The sequence below is a fragment of the Juglans regia genome, chromosome 6 (genome assembly GCF_001411555.2).
Source record: "Juglans regia cultivar Chandler chromosome 6, Walnut 2.0, whole genome shotgun sequence".
NCBI lineage: Eukaryota > Viridiplantae > Streptophyta > Magnoliopsida > Fagales > Juglandaceae > Juglans > Juglans regia.
In genome coordinates, this window is record NC_049906.1 from 34,064,894 (window position 1) to 34,089,227 (window position 24,334).

General features: G+C 32.7%; 1 protein-coding gene and 1 pseudogene across 1 annotated transcript; both read left to right on the plus strand.

The window, feature by feature from the left end:
* Window positions 1–6,961: 6,961 nt before the first annotated feature.
* Window positions 6,962–8,141, plus strand: LOC109020558 (annotated as a pseudogene).
* A 3,631-nt stretch (window positions 8,142–11,772) lies between these two features.
* LOC109020556 (receptor-like protein kinase 7) lies at window positions 11,773–13,916 on the plus strand. Its single transcript, XM_035691149.1, has 2 exons — window positions 11,773–13,560; window positions 13,742–13,916. The coding sequence occupies exon 1, from the start codon at window positions 11,861–11,863 to the stop codon at window positions 13,517–13,519; it is 1,659 nt and encodes a 552-aa protein (XP_035547042.1). The 5' UTR covers window positions 11,773–11,860; the 3' UTR covers window positions 13,520–13,560; window positions 13,742–13,916.
* Window positions 13,917–24,334: the final 10,418 nt, after the last annotated feature.

Here is a 24,334-nt window from a genome sequence, read left to right on the forward strand (position 1 = left end):
GTCTGTTATACGCCTATAAATGTAGTCACTCCTTGTACTGTGCACAGTGAGAAAAAAACAGAGAGTATCATTTTCAGTCATCTTCGTTTAGAACTTTCTTCATACACCTGGGTTGTTACTTTCTTTGTTATGGTATCCAGAGCCTAAAAGGACTCACGTCCAAATTTTTTTTTTTTTTTTTTTTTACAAACAGGTTCTCATCCTCTACCTTATGGCAGAAACTCCAGTCTCCACCCCTTCTCTCAACAACTCCATTGTTTCCTCTGTTCCTCACTTCATTACCGTAAAATTAAATATTGATAATTATTTACTTTGGAAGGCACAGATTGTGCCCTTCCTACGTGGTCATCATCTTCTTGAGTTTGTCGATGGTTCTGCTCCTAAACCTTCTTCCATCTTGGATGGTAAGACAAATCCTGCATATACTCGTTGGCTTCAACAAGATAGTCTGATCATTTCAGCCATAAATTCCTCACTTGCTGAATCTGTGTTGGCGCAGGTGCTTGATTGCACATCTTCGGCTGAACTTTGGTCCACCCTTCAGTCTTTACTTTCGGCCAAATCCACTGCCATGTCTTTCATACCCAATATCAGCTAGCCACTCTTAAAAAGGGCTCAGAATCCATCACAGAATATTTTAACAAAGCCAAAGCTCTCGCATCTTCTCTTGGTGTCGGTGGCCATGCTCTCTCTGATTCTCAATTCTCTGTGTTTCTCCTTGCTGGCCTAGGCACCGAATATGAATCACTAATTACTTCTCTCACCACACGTCCAGATCCAATCTCCATTCATCAACTATATAGTTTTCTTCTTAATCATGAGTCAAGGCTCGCTCATCAAAGTACCTCTCTCCTTTCTGGTACTACCTTTGTTGCCAATATTACCTCTGCCCCTCGTCCTCCTGCTAACTCCTCTGCTCCTCGTGGGCGTGGAAATTTTCGGGGTGGACGTCGTGGGCGCAATGGCTTCCGAGGTGCCTTTTCAGGTCCTCGTGGTCCAGCTCCTACATCCTCACGTCCCATTTGTCAAGTCTGTCGCAAACCTGGACATTATGCCACTACCTGTTACTATCGTTTTGATCATTCATATCAGGCTTCTCCCCCACCATTTTTTACTGCCAACTACACTTCTCTTCCCTCACCACCTCCATCCAATACCACTTGGTTTCCAGACACAGCAGCTACACACCATTTCACTGCAGATCCCAATAATCTCACCATGGATTCTATGTCATATCAGGGACCCGACCAAGTCAGCATTGGTGACGGCTCCACCCTGCCCATCCACAACATTGGCTCTTCTCATATGACAACTCCCACTGGCAATTTCTCCTTAAATTCTATTCTTCATGTTCCATCTATTTCTCGCAATTTACTGTCCGTTCGTCAGTTTTGTCATGATAATAATGTGTTTTTTGAGTTTCACTCTAATTTTTTTCTTGTGAAGGATTCATGTTCTCGGGAAACTCTTCTTCGGGGCCTTGTTGAAGATGGATTGTATGCATTGCCGATAGCTTCTCAGCCATCTCTTCACAAATCTCCTCAAGCTTTGATAAGCACTCGTACATCTCCTCAACTATGGCATTCTCGGTTGGGACATCCGTCGTTTCGCACCACTACCTTAATGCTTCGTCTGTTTAATTTACCTCTATCTTCCAAGAATTCTCTTCATCCATGTTCGACCTGCTCATAATCAAAAACCCATGTATTACCCCACCCCATTTCCCCCTCACGTTCTCAAGGTTCATTTCAACTTTTGTTTTTAGATGTTTGGGGACCAACTCCATTACTCTCTACCAATAGTTCTCGGTTTTATTTCTCTATCTTAGATGATTACTCAAAGCACTTTTGGTTATTTCCAATATAGTGTAAGTCAAATGTTACATCTATCATGCTAGCTTTTAGGCGGTTTGTGGCTAATACTTTTTCAAAAAATATCATTTCTGTTCAATCCGATTGGGGAGGGGAATTTCGTCCCCTTCGCCCCATTTTTCAATCTCATGGAATTACACATCAGATTACATGCCCTTACTCTCATCAACAAAATGGGAGCATTGAACGACGTCATCGACATATTGTCGAGACGGGTCTTTCACTTTTATCTCATGCTTCAGTTCCACATAAATATTGGGCCGAAGCATTTCAAGTGGCCACATACCTCATAAATCGCATGCCTACTCCTATTTTACAAAATAAATCTCCATATGAAGTGCTAATGGGCCGAATTCCAGATTATCATTTCTTAAAAGTTTTTGGGTCACTTTGCTGGCCTAACTTGCGCCCATTTAACAAACATAAAATGGATTATCGTTCCAAGCCTTGTGTCTTCATGGGGTACAGCCCAGATCACAAGGGCTATTTATGTCTTCATATTGAGTCTTGTCGTACCTATGTTTCTAGGGATGTAACATTTGATGAAGCTGTTTTCCCGTTTAACTCTCAGCCTCAATCCATCGCCAAAGGCCCCCTTTCCTCTCAGCATACGTTTTCTCCAAGCCCAATATATTTCTCTTCTCTAAATGAATCGGGCCCACCTTCCAGCAACTCTCTTCAACCCATTTCGACTTCTGGCGTCCCCTCAAGTATTTCCTCTCATTCATCCGGCCCAGCTTCACCTAATCCTCACCCCATGCCCGACCCAACGTCTACTTCTAGGGATTCATCTCCTTCTTCGAGCTCCAGTTCTACTTCATCTGCCGCCTCCTCCATTCAGCAATTACCTTCAGCCTCCTCTTTACCGATCACTCAAGTCCCTCATCATCATATGATCACTCGGTCAAAATCTCAGATACATTGTCCGAAAATTCGTCTCGACAGCACTATTCCTTGGCCTCCGTCCAATCTCTCTTCGTCTCTCACAGAAACAAAGACCTTTCCTCCTGTTCCCGAAGAGCCCTCAACCTTTTCTGAAGCTTCTAAACATCATGAATGGCGGCTTGCCATGCACTCCGAAATCACAGCTCTTCTTCACAATCAAACTTGGGATCTTGTCCCACCATCTCCTTCCTATAATCTTCTCAGATCCAAATGGATCCTCAAGTCTAAACGTCGGGCTGATGGCTCTCTTGAGCGACGCAAAGCTCGCCTGGTTGCTCAAGGGTTTCATCAGCAACTTGGTCTTGACTTCACAGAGACGTTCAGTCCTGTTGTCAAACCAGTGACGATTCGACTTTTACTCTCTCTTCCTATTTCTTCTAACTGGCCTTTGCATTAGCTTGACATACAGAACGCCTTCTTACATGGGGACCTCGAGGAAGATGTGTACATGAAGCAGCCTCCAGGGTTCGTGCATCCTGATCTGCCCTCCTATGTCTGTAAGTTAAAAAAATCGATTTATGGTTTAAAACAGGCTCCTAGAGCCTGGTTTGCCAAGTTGAGTGATAGATTGCTCTCTTTAGGTTTTCGGTGTTCTGCATCTGATTCCTCATTGTTTATTCTTCGTACTGCTTCTACTAGCATTTTTATTCTGGTCTATGTTGATGATATAATTGTTACCGGTTCTAGTTCCAAAATAATTTATGAGTTTATTCAGTCTCTTGGTTCCTACTTCCCTGTTAAAGATTTAGGTCCTCTTCATTTTTTTTTAGGAATTGAAGTTACTCGTAATGCTAAGGGTCTTTTTCTCTCTCAGTGTAAATACATTAATGATCTTCTTCATCGTACTAATATGAATAATTGCAAGTCAGTTACTACTCCAATGTCCACATCCGAAAAACTCTCTGCCTTTGATGGTTGTGCATTTGAGGATCCACACTGGTATCGTAGTGTTGTAGGAAGTCTTCAGTATTTAGCATTTACCAGACCTGATATTTCGTTTACTGTGAATCGTGTTTGTCAATATATGCACAACCCCCGTCTTCCCCACTGGAAGGCTGTCAAACGCATATTGCGTTACCTTAAACACACTTGTCATTTTGGTTTACAGTTTTCAGCATCTTCTACTTTTACCTTATCAGCTTTTTCTGATGCCGATTGGGCCGGGTGTCCTGATGATCGTAAATCCACGGGTGGTTATTGTGTCTACTTTGGTAATCACTTAATTTCTTGGGGCTCCAAGAAACAACCTACGGTTGCTAGGTCTTGTACGGAAGCCGAATATAAATCAGTTGCTAACACCACTTGTGAGCTTCTTTGGTTGCAGTCCTTATTAAGTGAACTTGGAATTTTTCTAGTTTCACCCCCTACATTATGGTGTGACAACATAAGTGCCACATATTTGACTCTTAATCCAGTTCTTCACTTTCGTACAAAACATGTGGAGTTGGACTATCATTTTGTCCGGGAGCGGGTTGTAGCTAAAACCTTAAAAGTATTGTTCATTCCAAGCAAAGATCAGATTGTCGACATTCTGAGCAAGCCCTTGTCAGCAGCCAGATTTGCACAACTTCGATCAAGCCTCACCGTTTGCCCAGTGCTGCTTGCATCGCGGGGGGATGTTAAGGCAGGAGGAGTAGGAGCACCATCTGCTGTTGCTATGCGCGCACCATCTACAGCTACTATGCGCGAGCACTACTCAAAGAACAGCCTACGGCAGCACACTCTAGAAGAATCAAATAAAGATGCCTAAGAGAATATTTGTGTAACAGAAAATATGAGCTGGCACATAGTGTGGGTACAATCTGTTATACGCCTATAAATGTAGTCACTCCTTGTACCGTGCATAATGAGAAAAAAACAGAGAGTATCATTTTGAGTCATCTTCGTTTAGAACTTTCTTCATACACCTGCGTTGTTACTTTCTTTGTTAGAGAGTATACACTGAATGGGCTCAAAGTTTTACTCTTAATTAATCTATATATTAATAAAGAAGATAAAACAGAAAATAAACAGATTTGTATTAGGATGCATGGAAAGGTATTAATTAATTAATATAATACGTTAAAAGAAAAAGTTTCGTTAGAAATGCCTATTTAGCGCACATGGTCACACCAAATTAAATCATTATTGGTCTCATTGCCCGTTTATTATTTTTATTTCTTTTTAACATACAACTTTTGTAAAAAGGTTAATTTTCATTGGGGTCTCCTGGCCTCCCCCACTTTTGTATTCTCTCTTTTAATTTCAATGCAAGTTTGTTGAAAAAGAAAGTTAAAAAAAAAATACATTTTAAAATTTTCCTTAAACCTCAATTTATATTAGAAATGCCTTGCTCTACAAAGAAGTCCTTTAAAATTAAATTTACAAATTGATATCGCTTAATGTGTCACGACAGATTATAAGTACTTTTCTTTTATCGTAAAGTAGATCCGACGTCGGTAATAAAGGGGGATCCCTTCTCTCTTGGAACAGATGATATAAGATTTTACTAAAATCAATATGAAAATGAAATATACTTACATATAGAGTCATACCAGTTTGCAAACTTACTTATATAAAATTACTTAATTTATATATAGATGTAGCGCTTTTCATTTATATTAATGGTCTATCCTAGCAACCATATATATGGCTCCTAGTCCCATATTATAAGATCATTTTCTTAAGGGATAGTGTGAGAGAGTATAGTCTGAAAAAGATAATAATTTAGATACCATATCACATAAATTATTTTGTTAAAATCTCTAACATTAACCCGTTTGTCACGTGACATTATATTAATTAATGCATGTCTCAAACAACATAAATAAAATAAATAATTATTTATTTATTTATTTATCATCCATTTAACATCATCCTCTCAATATTTTTTAGAATGACATTAAATAATTTTTCTATAAATAAAATATAATAAATAGTCTCTAATCATTAAATGACATACCGTGATTAAATAAATAAATAAAAAGATGGATTGGTAAAAGAACAATCGTGAAATAAAATAATCATGTGGAAAATTAAAGTTGTCCTGGTGGTATGGCATAGTATGTTTGGATTTGGAAATATGGCATAGTATGTTTGGATTTGGAAATGAGATAAGATGGTTTTAACTTTTTAAATATTTGATAGATGTGAGTCTCATCAATTATTACATAGTATTTGAAATGATTTTATTTTATTTATAAATAAGTAATAGTAATTTAAAAATTACCTAACCAAATTTTATTTTTTATAATATATTTTATAATAATATTATAAGATGACAATATTTTTAAAAAATTAAATTATTTTATAAAATATCAAATAAAAATATATTTTATTTACAAAATAATTAAATAATTGAAAAGATTGTTGCTTTGTCGAACTCGTCAAAACAGCTGTGAGGCAAGGAGTGGGTTTGGGCACGTGAATCCGTGATTTTTGAAAAGGCTAGAAGTTTGGAAAGTTGGAATATTCTATTGTTATTTATTATTTTATTATTATTATTTATTTTTTTTTTATTATTATTAATTATTATATATAATTATTTAATATTTTATTATTAATATTTTATTATTATTTATAAAATATCTGATATCACCTCATTATCTAAATATAACAGACGCAAAATAATAGTCATGCACGTAGCTTTGTCCTTATTTGAAAATTTTTTGAAAAACTTTTTGTTTTCACGACAGGTCGTTTAGTTACAAAACCAAATCTTCATACAACACAGTTTTGAAACCATCTCAACTCTATATCCAAACCCAGCCTAAAAAGAAAGAATTGTTTATTTGAAATGTAATGCCAATTTCTTTGTTGGTGTTTTGATGTACGCACGACAGATTTGGGTACAATTTCCTATATGAATTTTTTTTTTATTAATTACAATTCACTATTCCACACTATACACTATAAAATACACCCTATAAAAAATACCTTCACACTCTATAAAAAAATAATAATAATAAATTTTCAGGTCATATGTGGGATTTGTGATGTGAACATGAGTTGTTGATTTGTAGCAAAACTCTTCCTATATATATATAGCAATGCAGGGACGTGGGAAAAACCTAAGATCAGAACTATTAGAGCTGCCAAGGCTTCCCTGTTGATCGATCAGTGTAAAGGGTTAGAGATCAGTTGTTCAAACTTCGAAGGATTAAACGATGAATTCTTCTTCAACAACAGCTCCCCACAAAAGGTAACCAACTACGTACTATTTCTCTTGCCTACAAGGCTTCCAAATTTGGTGGAATATATAATTTTTAGTCCTGTTTTTAGAAAACAGATTTGTTTGATCTGGAAGATTATACGAGATTACTTTTCTTTTTATATTTTAAGTATATTTTTATTTACTATTCTTTGGAATATTTTATCTCTAATATATATATAATATATATTGATGGTTGGGATTATATTTGAAAATTTTTGAAGTCAACATATATTTATTGAGCAACTGTTAATAATTAACCATATGTCACAAACTTAATCGTCAGACTGCAAGGAAAAGTGGCAATTATCACCGGCGGAGCAAGTACAGTGCATCTGTTCCACGAACATGGAGCCAAGGTTGTCATTGCAGATATACAAGACAAACGTGGTCAAGCCATTGCAGATAGCTTGGAGAAAATGTTAGCTACATCCATTGAGATGTTTCCAATGAAGATGATGTCTGCAATCTTATTGACACCACCATAGCCAAACACGGGCAGCTTGATATAATGTACAGCAATGCAGGCATAATATATAGACACTCCCTTTATGAGAATTCTAGATGGCACTAAAGCAGACATAGAGCGAGTTCTTGGAGTGAACTTAATTGGTAAACATGCTGCAAGGGTGATGGTACCACAACGCGAAGGCTGCATATTATTTACCACAAGTGCTTGTACTTGATCAATTGCAGGAATATCATCTCATACTTATGCAGCCTCGAAATGTGGAGTTTTGGGTCTGACTAAGAACTTGGCAGCCGAGCTTGGCCAGCATGGGATTAGGGTGAATTGTGTGGCACCTTATGCTGTTGTTACTGGTATTAATGGCATGCAAACACTAAGCGAAGCTGAGGCAACAAAAACCAAAGCAGTGATGAGTGAGATTGGTAATCTAAAGGGACATATTCTAAAGACAGAAGATGTGGCGAAGGCTGCACTCTATTTGATTAGCGATGAAGCAAATTACGTGAGTGGGCTCAACGTCTTGGTGGATTGTGGGTACAGTGTGGTGAATCCTAACATGATGAACCTTTTCAGCCATGCCGCTGCCAATTTACGGAGCGTCCGAGTTCAATTCATGAAGATTTTACGAGTATTTGAAAAAATAATAAGGGAAGGCTATAAATTATAACTGGCTTACTACATTGATGTCATGTTTCCTTTTTCTGTTGGCATGATTTTCTTCTTGTTTTGTGGGGCTTTTATTTTCTAATTTGAATAAGGTTAAATTTGTATTTCTATGATACTTTGGATGCATTTTAACGTATGCATGAGTAATATTATTCATCATCTTTATGAATTGGACATTTACGTGTAAGTTTTATATATGAAAAATTCTATTTACAGTCCCCAATTAGAGACTGCATGTGCAAACCCTTCATTAAATAGAAAAAAGTATCATTTTGATAAGGATATTATTGTAATTTTAAAAAAATTTAAAGATAAAATTAACTAGACTCGCAATGCAGTCTCCATTTAAGAGTTGTACGTAGCATTACTCTTTATGCATATCGTCCGAGAGGTGAGACCGATATACTTGATTAGTTGGTAAATTTTGGAGTTATGTTTTAAAGAATTCTTGTAGCTAGATTGCAATTTCAGAAATGGAGCGTAAGTAAACGCCTTAATTTACCAAGTGTACTCTAAATTGCAACCTCTATGGCTTCAAACTACTGATAAATTGTTGGATGAGGTGATTTTGTTTATCATTAATGGGATGCTAGGTAAATATATATATATATATATATATCTACTCTATTATAATAAATGACTATCTAATTGTAAATAGTAACTTTTGTTATTTTTCCGTTAACTTTTTTTGTTTTTCCCTTAAGTCCGTTAAGTCTTATTTTACCAAAATACCCTTAATCATTTGATATCCTTACAGAATTTAATAAATGATCACGTTTTATCAAAAGGTTCTTAAAATCCTTGACCATTTGACGTGTAGCTCCCTTGTAGAATTTAATGAATGATTATGTTTTACCAAAAGCCCCTTAATAGCCCCGCGGTTAGATATTTTGTTGAAATTAAAATTTTTTTTTTAATCTTGATTTTGTCTTTTTTTAACCTTATATTTTCTTTTTACAGACAAATAAGAGAGAGAAGTGAGTCGAAGTAGTCGTAGGGCGGGCGGGCTTACCAAAATAACAAACTAGAGCAAAGGTCGACGGCAGCGACACGAAGGCGGCGACTAGGGTTTCTGCATCTACCGCAGCGCAACGAGAGAGAGCGAGAGACTAGAGAGAGAGAGAGAAGTGAGTCGAAGTAGTCGCAGGGGGGTTTACCAGAATAACGACTTAGAGCAAAGTTCGACGGCGACGGCGAAGGAGATGCAGCGACGCGATGGCGGGGGCTAGGGTTTCTGCATCTACCGAGTGAGAGCGCGAGACTAGAGAGAGAGAGAGAGAGAGAAGTGGGTCGAAGAGTCGAAGTAGACGGGAGGAAGGCTTATCGATACGAGATTTTTCTTTTAAATGACCTGGGTACCGGGTTTAGGGTACCTAACCCGTACCCGGACCGTGTTGGTTCGGATTTTATAATGTGGATTTCGGATCCGTTTTGATCTGGGTTGGAACCCGGAACCGGAATTTGGTTTTCCGGGTTTCGGATCGGGCCGGGAAAAAACCTGGCCCGGATGAACAGTGCTAATTCAAATTGTATTACTTGATTCATCAATGAAATACAAAGGTTTATTAAAACAAAAAAGAGTAAAAACAAAAGCATCAAGATCTAGTACTTAACATTCTCGTTCTTAACTAACTTATTCATGATATATTATTTTTCTTGTATTATGTTGAAATTGAATAGTCTATTTATTAATTTATAATAGGTATTTCTCCCTCACGATCATTCATGGCTCACATATATATATATATATATATATATATATATTATGATCAAGGGTGTGGCTACTATGCCGTCCCATTTTGATCAATGGGCATACTGCCAGCATAAAAAAAAATTATTTTTTTTATTTTTTTTTCACATTTTTTAACATATTTAAATACATTTAAAAAATAAAAAAAATACACTCATATATTTAAAATCACTTCTTTAATAACTAAGTAAAAAAAAAAAAAAAAAAATTGACCGATGGAGGTATCAACTTGAAAAGGCAAAGTAGACTTTCTCTAAAATCAAATCTTACCATTAAAATTATGTGAATGATGTACAATACACACATGACACATAAGAATAACTCTTTTTTTATTACACGAGAATATAATATATATATATATATATATATATATATTTATGGATAAATCTAGGAAAACAACAAGAACAAACGTGTTAATTAAGTCCCATGAATGTGGTATTCCTTCATAGCAAAGCCGCAACGTGGGAATAATTATTACATGCTCTGTTTCGCAAGCGTAGCTAATCTCTATACAATATGATTTCCAATTTGAAAAATTCTACTGATAACCATCTCTTACACCATATATCTATTGTAATTTTTTATCTTTTTATTTTTTTTCCTTAGCAACTATGTGATGAAAAGATGATGAATAGAAGAATTCAATTAATTTAATAAGAAAAAAAATAAAAAATAAGTATGATGTGTGGTGTTACTGTTGTTGGCCCTTTCCAATTATAAAAAAGCTTGTATGCCGCCTAAAATGTACAGTTCTAGTGTACTGCTGCAGAATTTTTTTTTATTTGGTGATTAAAGAAGTGATTTTAAATGTATTGATGTATTTTTCTTATTTATTAAAAATATTTAAATATATTAAAAAAATGAGAAAAAAAATTAAATATTAAAAAAAAATTAAAAAGCAAGAAGCGGTACGAGCGGTGCGGCGGAGTATCACCGCTCTTCCAATTAAGGGGTACTGGAGCAAGCATATATATCATGGGTTAGTGGAGAACATCGTCGGAGGGTTAATCTATTTGCATGCATAAATAATACAAGGATTCCATATATACTACGTACCTCGCCTGCCTAGAAAACCTGCACTCATGCGTTGCCGGCCTTATCGATTGAGATTTTTTATAATTTTTTTTATCTAAATATTTCTTATAATTTAGAAAAAAAAATAGATAAACTATTAGCATGTATAGATTCTACAATATTAAATATTATTCATAGATATCGGTCTTGTTAGAAAATATTATAACATCATTAAAAAATACTTACTTAATCATTGGGCTTGTTTGGATTCAGAGAGTATTTCATCTTATCTCATATTATTTCATCATTACAATTTTCTCAAATTTTTACACAAAATATAATAAACAATTTAACTTTTTTAAATCTCAAAATAATAATAATATTAAAAAATAATATTTTATTCAACTTTAATCTAAAACGATCTTATTTCAATATCTCACTATCCAAACAGGGCATAGTAAAAAAAAAAAAAACTCGCCATCCCAAGCATGCATTTTCCCCATAAATAATATCAACTCCAACATGAAATACATAAATATATAAAAATCTATATACAACAGTATAGTAATTATAGAGCCATACACATGAGGCACTAGCAAAATCAAAAAAATATAAATCTAGATTTGGCTTCTTCCTTTTACTCTAATTGTGATGCCAATTTTAGATATTGACCTCTTCTAGATCTATTCATGACTGTTTGCTTGATTCCATCCAAAACTTCTAGTTTTATTTTTTACTTCTTACTTCAAAATTAACAAACAAAATTAATACTTGTGGTTACCCGCCAATCTCGAAATTAAAAATGCCACTATAATCGTTCTAATTCCATTTTAATCACTAAGTAAATATAGTAATTAAAATGGCTTTATCCACTTCTTCCATTCTTCTCGTGAACAATTAAATAGGAAGCAGCAAAAATTACTACAAACAATTGGCCATTATTGCTGCCATACGACATGTCGTCGACGCGTGCTTCCGACCATTACCTCCATTATTCTTTCGGTCTCTTTTGCCTGATCCTCTCCCTAGTATGTAGTACTGTCCAATCTGAGGAGCTTCAAATTCTCACGAAACTAAAGTCCGCGCTTCAGAAATCAAACACCAGAGTCTTCAATTCGTGGGAATCCTCCGTTTCCGTCTGCAAATTCGCCGGAATCACCTGCAACTCGGAGGGCTCCGTTACAGAAATCGAGCTTTCGAACCAAAACTTGGCCGGAACTCTTCCTCTGGATGCCATATGTCAGCTCCGATCACTCGAAAAGCTCTCCTTGGGGTTCAACCTCTTGCACGGTCCGGTCACGAAAGACTTGAACAATTGCGTAAAATTGCAGTATTTGGATTTGGGAAACAATGTCTTCACCGGTGGGGTTCCCGACATATCCTCTCTCACAGAATTAAGGTATCTCCATCTGAACGGAAGCGGATTCTCTGGAACTTTCCCGTGGAAATCGCTCCAAAACATGAAGGGTCTAATCCGGCTTAGCCTCGGAGATAATCCTCTAAGTCCTAGTCCATTACCAAGTGAGGTGGTGCAGTTAACCAAGCTGGATTGGCTTTACCTCTCCAACTGCAACATCCAAGGAGCATTCCCAGCTGGGATTGGAAATCTCAGAGAGCTAATCAACTTGGAGCTTGCCGACAATAACATGACCGGAGAGATTCCGGAAGAGATAGGGAACCTCGTCAACCTATGGCAGCTCGAGCTCTACAACAACTCGTTTACCGGAAAACTTCCCGTCGCCCTGAGAAACCTCGCGAAGCTTGAGAATTTTGATGCTTCTATGAACTATCTCGAAGGTGGTCTGTCCGAATTGAGGTTCTCGACCAACCTGGTGAGTCTGCAACTTTTCGAAAACAAACTTACAGGGCAAGTACCGCCGGAGTTCGGTGAATTCAAGAAGCTGGTAAACCTTTCTCTGTACACCAACGGATTGACCGGTCCTCTGCCTCAAAAGCTCGGGTCTTTTGCAAAATTTAATTTCATCGACGTCTCCGAGAACCTCTTGACCGGTCCTATCCCGCCAGACATGTGCAAGCAAGGTGCCATGAAAATGCTTCTCATGCTAGACAACAAATTCACCGGTGAAATCCCAGCCAACTACGCCAACTGTCCAACCCTCACTCGTTTCAGAGTGAGCAAGAATTCGCTTTCGGGTACTGTTCCTACCGGAATCTGGGGATTGCCGAAGGTGAACATAATCGATATCGCGTCCAATAATTTCCGAGGCCCAGTCACGTCCGATATCAAGAACGCCAAGTCTCTATGGCAGTTGTTCCTCGGAAACAATAGCTTATCGGGTGAGATACCGGCCGATATCTCAGGAGCTACCTCACTTCAGTCCATCCAGTTGAACAACAATCAATTCTCTGGTGAACTCCCATCTTCTTTGGGGTCTCTATCGAGTACTCTTAAGGTTCTTGATCTCTCACACAACCAACTTTCGGGTGAGATTCCGAAGACTTTTACGTCTCTCCGACTAACCCAACTCGACCTATCTTACAATAAGTTGACAGGCCCCGTGCCGGAATCTCTATCTAAGGGGAGCTTCACTGGGAACCCAGGCCTCTGCAGCGTTGGAAAAGGTTCTGTGTTGCCACCCTGTCCCCACAAGTAGGGGAAGAGGGAAAATATAGGAAGTTTCTGACCCCTCGTTATTTAGAGAAATTCTATTTGCAGTCTCTACTTGAGGACTGCATGTGCAAGCCCCTTATTAAATGAGAAAAAGTATCATTTCAAGAATGATAGTTTTGTAATTTTAAAAAAAATTAAAGATAAAATTGCCTATACTTACATTGCAGTCCCCATTTAAGAACTGTATCTAGCATTGCTCCGTTATTTATACGTAGGATTTCGAGGGCTAGGAGAAATAAACGCACCACGCAGAATGGGTGTTAGAAACTTAGAATATTTATTAATAAAAACTGATTTTTTGAAAAAAAAGTTGATAAATTTAGGATTTATGTAAAAAAAAATTTTTTTTTTTTAACGATAGGGCTATTGTTTCTAGAAGGAATGTGTAAAATTTATACATTTTAAAATTATATGTAATATTACTCTTTATTAATGTGTTGTACAATATTAAATATTCAATAAATATTATGGAGCCTACTTGTGTTTCTCTTTTCTATTCAAAATGTTTAAATTTGTATAACAACTTGAGATCTTAATCCATGCTCTTAAAAATGATTTGTATTCACGAGTTGCGTTCGTGTCGTATTAAGTTACAGACATTTGACTATATGGATCAATCTGTACATGACTCGCTAAGATAAACGAGTCAAACGTTCAAACATTAACACACACATTTAAATAGCAGGTGGTGTCTTGTCACTCATTTAATAATCAATTAAAAATTAATCAACACGACACGATTCATATCAATTCATTTCATATAAATAGATTGAATTAATTCGCATAATTCATTTGACCTAATTGACATAATTTTACATAAAAATAAAAAATTATATATTAGTAGCCACAATATCTAAAGAGAAATTAGACTACATACTAATAAAAACATCAATATTTTTCATATTTTAACTTATAATAAAATCAATATTACAAATTCAATAATAATAAATATAAATATAGGTCCAGAACTACAATCCCAATAATAAAAATATAAGTATATGTATTGATAAATATCAATATTACAACCTAACAATAATAAAATTATAATTTTAAAATAAAATTTTAAATATGTTATTACAGGTTGATTTGGAGTTAAACATATTAACCCATTATAACCCATTTATTAATCATATTTTAACGGAATAACCTATTTTGACTCGAATGTATTTATATCAAATGCAAATACACTAATTTTATATTATATTCAAATTAAATTTACGGATAGGGTCACTTATTATCACCCATACGTGTTCCGTATTACATTGTATTATGAATGTCGACAAGCTGAAGAGTCGACCAAGTTGACAGCCAGTTGATTTGGACATCCTTAAAAACCAATATATATATAATAATAATAATAATAATAATAATACGGCCCACGTTCAGGTGATTATTCAATTTTGTAGAGATTGGGGTAAAAAAAAAGTTATGTGAAAAGTTGCATCTTTCTCGTATTCAGAAAACCAGGGATCTACAACCCGAAATCTTTACTTAATCTTGGATTATAAATCAGAATCCTAAATTAAAATTATTAGGGAATTAAAGAAAAACTCGATAAATTGAGAATAAACTGAAACCACAGTTGTTTGGATCAAGCTCTATGCTAAATTATTACGATTCAGCTGGTGGCCCAAAACGGTTGGCCCAATAGGGAAGGGAAGGGAAGGCATAGAGTTTGTGCTTAGTTCAAGCTGGATCGGGTTGGGCCCAAAATGGAAATTAACATGTATTTGTAATATGAGTACTTGTAGTACATCAAGCAAATGGTTTTCATACATAGGAGTGCTACAACCATAAATGAATTATATAAAAGTAATCTCACAAACTATCGTATCTCTATGTGAGTTGTTAGATCAGTATTATAATAAAAATAACTTTATAATCTGACAGATTATATCAAAACACATCAGTTTGTTATGTAGTTTTTAAAAATATTTTATCCATTTGCAACGAATCTCAGTTTGCCATAATTTTAGGTGACAGATAACAGAATTTAAATCCTCTGGAATAATCTCTGACAGTCAACCAATAAAACCTTGACATATGGTTTGAGTCTAGAATATTAATCTTATGTAACTAACTACTGATGTGTAATCATAAGAATGGTGTATGAAGAATATGGCTTGCTGTGAAATGTGTATAAAAGAATGAGAAATTGCTTGTATATCAAAACTCGAAGAAATGAAAAACTGAGTAGTCTGAAATTAAAATTTCAGTCATCCATTCTAGCATTCTGTCAAGCACCTCGAGTCCATTTCTTTTCTTTATGTTTTCAATGATTCTTTACTAAGCAACACGTATTTATATTTAAGAAATATTAAAAAAAAAAATAAGATTGTAATCGGAACTTCTAAGAATCATTGCGAAAGGTAAGAATTCCGTTATGTGTCCATATATCGCCCAAAGATTCACATCTTAGAAAACCGGCTTGCTAGGCGGAGGTAACCCCAAGCCATAACAAATTCTTCATTCCCAAACAATGCAGATCTCATGCATCTTCCATCATGATCATTATAAACCCAAATCCGAGATATTGCAACAATTAATCATCTTATGGTAAATTAGACCACCATGATGCTCTTCATGTTCATGTTGATATTTCAGATTTTGCTAGCAAATTAACCGAAGACCTAGTTTTTATGTGGCATTGAGTTTTTATCTTATATTGCTTTTAAGATCAAGGACAAAGCCACTGGCCACAGACTAATCATCCTCACCATGAGACGTAAACAAGGCGACTATGTTACGGCTTTAGTAAGAATCTATGATAAAATGCTTATTCTAATTTGCCTACAACAAAATTGTTTATTTATTTTCAGTTATTTTCCGTTAAAATGATCATTTCTTATCAAAATGAATATATATATTCTCATCACAAATAGTCATTATCATCGCAAATAACTCGTCATAAATTATTTTTTTTATAGCACGTGCATACATACGTATCAAAAGCTAGCTTTGATCATCATGTAGTATATATAAGCTACAACGTCATCTTATCATAACGTCAATGAAATGCTTTTAGCTAAATATATACTCAGGAACTAATATAACTCATGATCGCAAAACATGGATGGATAAATATACATTTACATGCAGATTATAGTGCTGCATCAAAACGTTCGAGGGTATTGTTTTTAGAGTAATATTAGCTACAAGTCATAAATATATAAACAGTGTACCAGCCTTTTATAAAAATGTAGGCCCAATTAAGAAAAAATGAGTTTTTCACATTTTTTCATGGTCAGATTCATTTTTTTTATAAAAAAACTTACGCGAGACTTGTACATTTGAGACTTGTATATATTAATTCTTTTATTTCTATTGATCATTTGTAGGCATTATAGACATACAAAAAGCTGTATTTTGGTTGAAAGTGCATATATGGTTGTCGTAAAAGTTTAGGGTAAAGGTCATGTTTAGAGTACTTTGATGTAGTGGGTTAGTAAAATGGCAAATTTGATTGGTGAAGACTAGTGCATAAATAATGGTTTGTGACACAAACTGCACCCAAAAAAAAAAACCTTATAATAGTTCACAGCATTGCGCTATAAAGTAAATATATGGTCAATGGCCAACAAACGTAAACAGTTTCAAGAGACACTTTTCTTATAATTTTTTTATTTTTGAATGAGTACTTAATTCTATCTCTAGTTTTCTTTTGAGCAAAAGAAAACAAAATGGCCAAATGGGACTACTTTCCGAGAAAGTATTAGAAGAAAAATACTTATTTGTAATCAGTTATTTATTATAAAAATTATTATTTATTATTAAAATAAATCTATTTTTATCGTAAATAATTATTTTTATTGTTGTGACGCGTGCAGCCATGCGGAAAGAATTATGAAATGGAAAATACCCTTTGGAGGGAATAATTTATATATGATAGCTCTTGTTTCTCTTTAAAACGACAAGTTATATATAGTCTTTTTCTGAAACACTAATATTTAAGCTGATCATGATTATGATCAGTACTACTCTTTGTTGTTTGTGTTTCATTTTTTCTCTTTTCCCTTATAATTGGCTGTATCTGCCGTTTATGCATTCCTGTCATTTTTTACTAACGAGGCTAGCTAGCTAGCAGTCGTTCAGAAAGAAGAAAATAATCAGAACTGCATGATGCATGCAACTTCCAGAAAGTACTACAAATAATACACCCTCTGATGTCTGATAATTTGACTAAAGAGACAATAGCTACGGGTCTCTTTCCGGCACCAATTATAAATAACACTTCTAGATGCATGACATCTTCTTCAAACCTTCCATTAATTGAAATTACTTGGCTTTTTTTCAAACGGCGGAGCACTTTGTTTGGGCCAACAGCAAACTAATCCTCACCTACCAAAGACGACTTGAGTCTTGAGGTGTTTGCCTTTTTAAAAATGTTACTAATTTTCATCTTTATAGATTCACTTTACGTATCTATCTCTCTTTCAGTCTAACTTTTAAAGTTTTTTATCGATCACCAACCAATTAAGACGGCTTGAGTCTTTGAGGTGTTTTCCTTTTTAAAAATGTTACTAATTTTCATTATCGTGAATTTACTATACGTGTTTATCTCTTTTTCAGTTTAAACTTTGGAGTTTTTAATCGAATTGATCTAGAAAATCTCAATTCGTCCGTCCATTCAAGTGATTGAGATATGAAATCACATCTTACCCATTCATTTTTTCTTCAAAAAATTGTTTTCTTGCAACATTGTCAACACTTCCCATCTGCTTTGAACGACATCGATTTCCCCATTAATTACATTATAACTAAATATTGCTTTAGAGTTGAACCCCGAGCTAAGGCCCTACTTGAGATCAATTAGTATATAATATATATGAGCTAAATAAATGCATTACGTACTTCCCAAATTAGAACCTACGGCCTACTCCATGCACAAAGGTCTTGACACGATTCATGCCCTAGAGTGCATTTTCAACAACTTCAACCATTCTATATGATAGATTAGAGTAGAGCTTTCGACGTGATTAGATGTCTTGTCAAATTTAAGAAAATTATGATAAGATAAATCATTATAAGAAAAATAGATTTTTTTGATTAATTTATTATAATTAAAAAATTATTTATAATTAAATTTAATTATAAATAATTATTTCGTTAGAATTAATTAATAATAAATAAATAATTTTTTTATAATAAATTAATTAATATAGAGTTCTTGAAAGAGTAGTGTTAGGTTAGGTAATGATTGCACACTCCATCTTTACTCCGAAGCTCTTTTGGGAATATGGAAAACCTTCGTCACGTTGACATTGTGGACATTGCGAAAACATTAATCCTTTTGATACATACGAAATACATGACATGAATTATTATTTTTTTGAGCGAATAATACAAGGTTTGATCTGTAAGATGGTATCATTTATGCACATATAGTTGCTAGAAAGGAATAAAAAAAAATCAATACATTCAAACCGGAAAAAAAAAAAAAAAAAAAGGAAAAATTTTGTTTTATACACACTTTTATATATGCCTTTTTTTTGTTTAACTCAATATATACTCTTTGTTCTTTTTCTTCCACTAATATGAGAGGTTGGCCTGGACCCATGCATCCACCATTTGGTATTTTTATAATAAATTGAAAATTTGTGATGCATGGAGCTAGGCATGTATATATGATTCGCATAAAAACTTAGGCTTTGTTTGGAAAAAAATTTACATATTAAAATTCTCATCACATCTCTTTTCCAAACATTATTCAAATAAAAATACTTTCAAACTAATTATTACAAGTTTTTCAAACTGATAATTATAACTTTATCAAACTTTCAAACAAAAAATAAAAAATAATTCAATTTTTTCAAATCCCCAAACAAAAATAATATTAAAAAATAACATTCTAACAATATTTTAACTTTATAATATTTTTTATTCAATTTTTTCTCTCTGCTTTTCTAAAATTACATAAAATATTAACTAAAACTGTCTCACTACTATTCACAAGTTATATTACTATTATTCATAAAATTCTCATCTCATCTCACTCTAATGCTTGTCCTTAAGAGTTTTTGTATTCTCAATGATGAAGTTGGTATTTATAAAAAAAAAAAAAAAAGAGTTTTTGTATTCTCAAACCGGTGTGAAGAGAAAACCATCCACATGATCACTTAAATGATAAATTTTAAAATTTATCTTCTAAATTAAATTACATCATTAAGCACTTTATTACATGTGCTCTACACATCGGCTTGATAATAGAATTTTTCAATCGGGTACTGCTACATCTACAAAGAAATTATACAAAAATAATATACAAATTAACGTGATTTCATCTTATCTGTTAGATCTATTTTATAATAAAAATAACTTTAAAATCTAATGAATCACATTAAATCACATCAGGTTATAAAATTACTTTTGTGTAATCACTTTATAACTATTTCCCTTTTCAAAAACTTATGTACTGTTCGTTTCTAGAATGATTATCATGATGATCAGTTGGAGTAACGAAGAATTTAAAATTTTTATTTAAATTTTATTAGTTGATCAGTATTGTTAATGATATCTATAAAGTAATTCCTATATATATATATATATATATATATTTATGATTGTGTATTTCATAACTTTGAGATTAAATATGGTATAATTAATTGGATATCAAAATTATAAGTAATAACTATAGAGATGGTATTTGCAGTCATAAAATATGCAAGTGTTGCGCATTCCTTTTAAAAAAATGAGTAAATATAAGATCATTCATATAAAAAATTAATTTTTTAATAATAGACCTCACTTTTTGTCAAAAAGAGTGTGCGACACTTACACAATCTTGATTGTATCTCTAGCATTCCTTATAAATATTATATATAAGTCCATCTTGAATTAATAAGTCCACATGATATAAACAAAACTAACAACAAAAATCCCCCAAAATATCAACTTGTTTTTTCTCAAAATATCAGTACTATATATTGATCCAGCTCTTGCCATCATTTTCTATCTTTTGCATCTTCCGCTAGTACCGTAGATAATCCAAAACCACGCCATTGTTTGATTCGTTCATGTACCAATGATCATAATTCTGATCTATCTCATCATTTTCTCAGTAGCCTGCTGGCCCGTAATTCCCTTCTTACAAACAAAATATGTGTAAACTCCAAATATAATTTGACAGCAAGTAATAGTAACAGCACAACCTTATTATTTGTCCTGGTCTCTCTTGAAGAGAAAGATGGAAAAACAAGACAGATCGATTTATGTAAGATGAGATCATCGAATGTAAGGACATCATGAACCTGATATATATAATATATCTTGGTCATGTTCCTAGCTAGCTAGTTTGTAATTTCATGTTCACGAGGTGAAGATGGAAGTTTCCTTTTTCCTTTTCCGCAATATTGAAATATGATCATCATGTCCCATTTTTGCTTCTTATAATATATAATAATATCATGCACTATTTGAGATTAATATTTCAATCCTAGATCATGACATTTCCAGCCACTACAAAAAAATGAGTATTTGCAACGAGAATAAACTTGTTTTGATAGGAAATAGTTATTTCGTAGTCAATAATTATGATACAGATAAGTATTAGATAATGATACCCTTACACCTTCTTTACTATTGTTTTACTATTTAATTATTTTATTTTCTCTTTTGCTATTTGAATCTAGATTAAAAATTTCAGAACATGACATTCTTGCATAATCTAGAAGAAAATAAATTCAATCAACTAATGTAATTAAGTAATTTAATTAAAAATAAATTCAATTTTATAAAAATTGACAAAAAGAGCAAAATAAAGAGTAATTTTTTTAAAATTGAATTTATTTTTAATAAAATTACATGATTACGTTAATTTATTGAATTTATTTTTTTTAAATTATGTAAAAAATTCAAATTCTAAGATTTTTACTCTATATTCAAAGAGTAAAAAAAAAAATATTAAATAGTAAAGCAGTAGTTTGAATCAATATTACCCGTAAGTATTTTTCTTATAGTTCACCATCGATCAATCATAGGCGTGGTAATTATGCATGCATGCAAATTATAAAAAGGGAATAATTAATGATAATAACTAGGTATAGTACTTGACTAATGAGAGTTCTTTAATTCATTAAAATTGATGATCCCACTGTTATTTAATATTTTATTATTATTTATTATTATTATTTACTATTATTTAATATTTTTTTATTACCCAAACGTATCCTAAACTGAATTTTGGAGTAACTGCACTTCGAGTCATGATTTGTAATTTTTCATAGAATATCTTGAAATAACTTTTGGTATTATTTGTTTTATTAACATGCAAATTACCAAACGCGAGGCTAAAAATATTTATTTTCTCTGAAAAGTTATAAATATCGACCTACGTAGTTATTAATTACGTGAAGGTCGAGGAAATTAAAGGGATTTCGAATGATTCTTTCCCATCCAAGATAACTTTTGGAAGATGATACGTTACGTAAGAATAACGTTTTGTTTGAGTTTAGAGAGAATCTCAATTCATATTATTTTATTATTATATTTTTAAAATAATTTAAATAAAATATAATAAATAATTTAATTTTTTTTAATTTTAAAATATAAAAAATATTAAAAAATAATATTTTATTTAACTTTAAACTTTCATTCCATCTAAGAGTGCTACCCGCATGGTGTAGAGCGAGGGCACCCCCACTTCGCCTCCGCCCCACATCATGCGGGTGGGAGGGTTTCATACCCCGCCCTGCTACCAAGGGGTGGCCCCCCATCCTACCTCCCGCTCAACCCACTAATGTGATTGGCTGCATCACTTTTTTATAATATAAACTAACTATTTTGACCAATTACATTAGTAGAGTACGTAAATAATATGTAAAAGTGATTGTATATAACAAAACTCATTTGATTATGAGTCTTTTCACATCTTTAGACCCAAACCTTAGCTCTGATACCAGTTTTTGTGAAATGTTATGTAAACACACACACCAACGATAACAAATAAAGTAAAAACAACACAATCAATAACACGACCCACAATTTACGTGATTTGGTAAATTGACTAAATATATTGTGCATCGTGTTCTTGATTATGTTGCTTTTACTTTATTTATTATCGTTGGTATGTGTGTTTACATAACATTTCACAAAAACTGGTATCAGAGCTAAGGTTTGGGTCTAAAGATGTGAAAAGACTCATAATCAAATGAGTTTTGTTATATACAATCACTTTTGTGTATTTTTTATGTACTCAATTGATGTAATTGGTTAAAATAATTATTTTATATTAAAAAAATAATGCAATCAATTATATTAATAGAATGTATAAAAAAATAAAAATAACTGCACATAAAATTTTTATAATCAAAATAGTAAAGAAAAGTTTGGATGATGAGTTCAACAAATACCATTTTTAACTTCAAAATCAATCTCCACATACACTCAACAATAATAATATGACGTCAGTGTGTAATTCGTTTTTGTAGTATGTGTAGTCTGTGTACTTTGATTTTACATGGACATATGCTCTCTCTTTTATTTTTCCTAATGAAATGGACATTATCTTTAATTTAATTTTGTTCTGCTTTTGATGACAGACTGTTTTTTTGGTTCATGCGCAATAACTATGGCCCACCTGTCTGTAAAGCAAGCATAAGAGTCGTGGAAATGTGGCAAAGTTCACACGGTCGGTCTTGGGATTTAAAACTTTTTTGACAAAATAAATTACAAATGATTAAAAGCGGCTGCTAGATTATCATTATCATCATCCCACCATTTTATAATATATTATTAAATAATAAATTTATAAATAAAATATAATAAATTATTTTTAATCACTTAATATTACATCATAAAATAATAAAAATTAAAATAATAAATAATATTATTCTTTATAAATAATAATAAGTTGAGATAATAGAGTAAATTTTATAAAATTTATTTATAATGAGTTTAGATGTATTTAGATACATTTATAAGAATTTAAAAAAAGTTATGGATCTCGCGTGTAAAAAATATTGAATTGAAAGATATTGTAAATCTCATATGTAAATAGACTTTAAGTTGAGATAAATTAAGTGATTTAAAAAGTTAAATATTTAAATATTAGAACCAACTTAAAATTCAATTAAACTTAAAATTCAATTAAACTTAATTAATCTCAATAAAATCCAAAAACCAAACGTGTCCTCGATCTCCATTAATCCATATATACCGACCATTATCTCTACAACGCTCATTCTTTTCCATCCAACGAAGACAAATTTCTGCTCCACTCGGGTGGACCCTCACGCCTTCACAATTTTATTTACAAAATAAATTTTTTAAAATTGAAATTTAAAAAAAAATACTATAAAAATAATTATACATTCATATTTGAGAAGTGATATAATCACAATCATAAAAATATATTCGATGGATTACATATGATACATTACATATGATTTACAATTTAAATAATATTATAATCTGATATATCATATCATATTACGTCAGTTTATAAATTATTTTTATAAAAAAATTTTATAATTAAAATATTTCTTTTTTTATATTTATATTTTCTGAAGTTTTAATTTCGATAACATTAAATATTTTACAATTTTATAATTTATATAACATCTTAATCTCTCCTCAATATTTAAAAAAAAAAAAAAAAAACTCTCATCTAATAGGTATGTTAACATATTATTTATAATGAAATCTATTATAATTTAAAAAAATTAAAATATCAATATTTTTAATATCAATAACATATTGGATACATAAAAAATAAATTTTATAAATAAATTTTTCTCTTCAAAAAGTAATAACTTTTCTGAGTTCATCTGTCAGTAAGGTTCATTGTATCGAAATCCACTTG

Bases quoted from the DNA above. Each gene is read 5' to 3' on its own strand.
- LOC109020556 (XM_035691149.1), top strand. From the start codon at position 11,861: ATGTCGTCGACGCGTGCTTCCGACCATTACCTCCATTATTCTTTCGGT.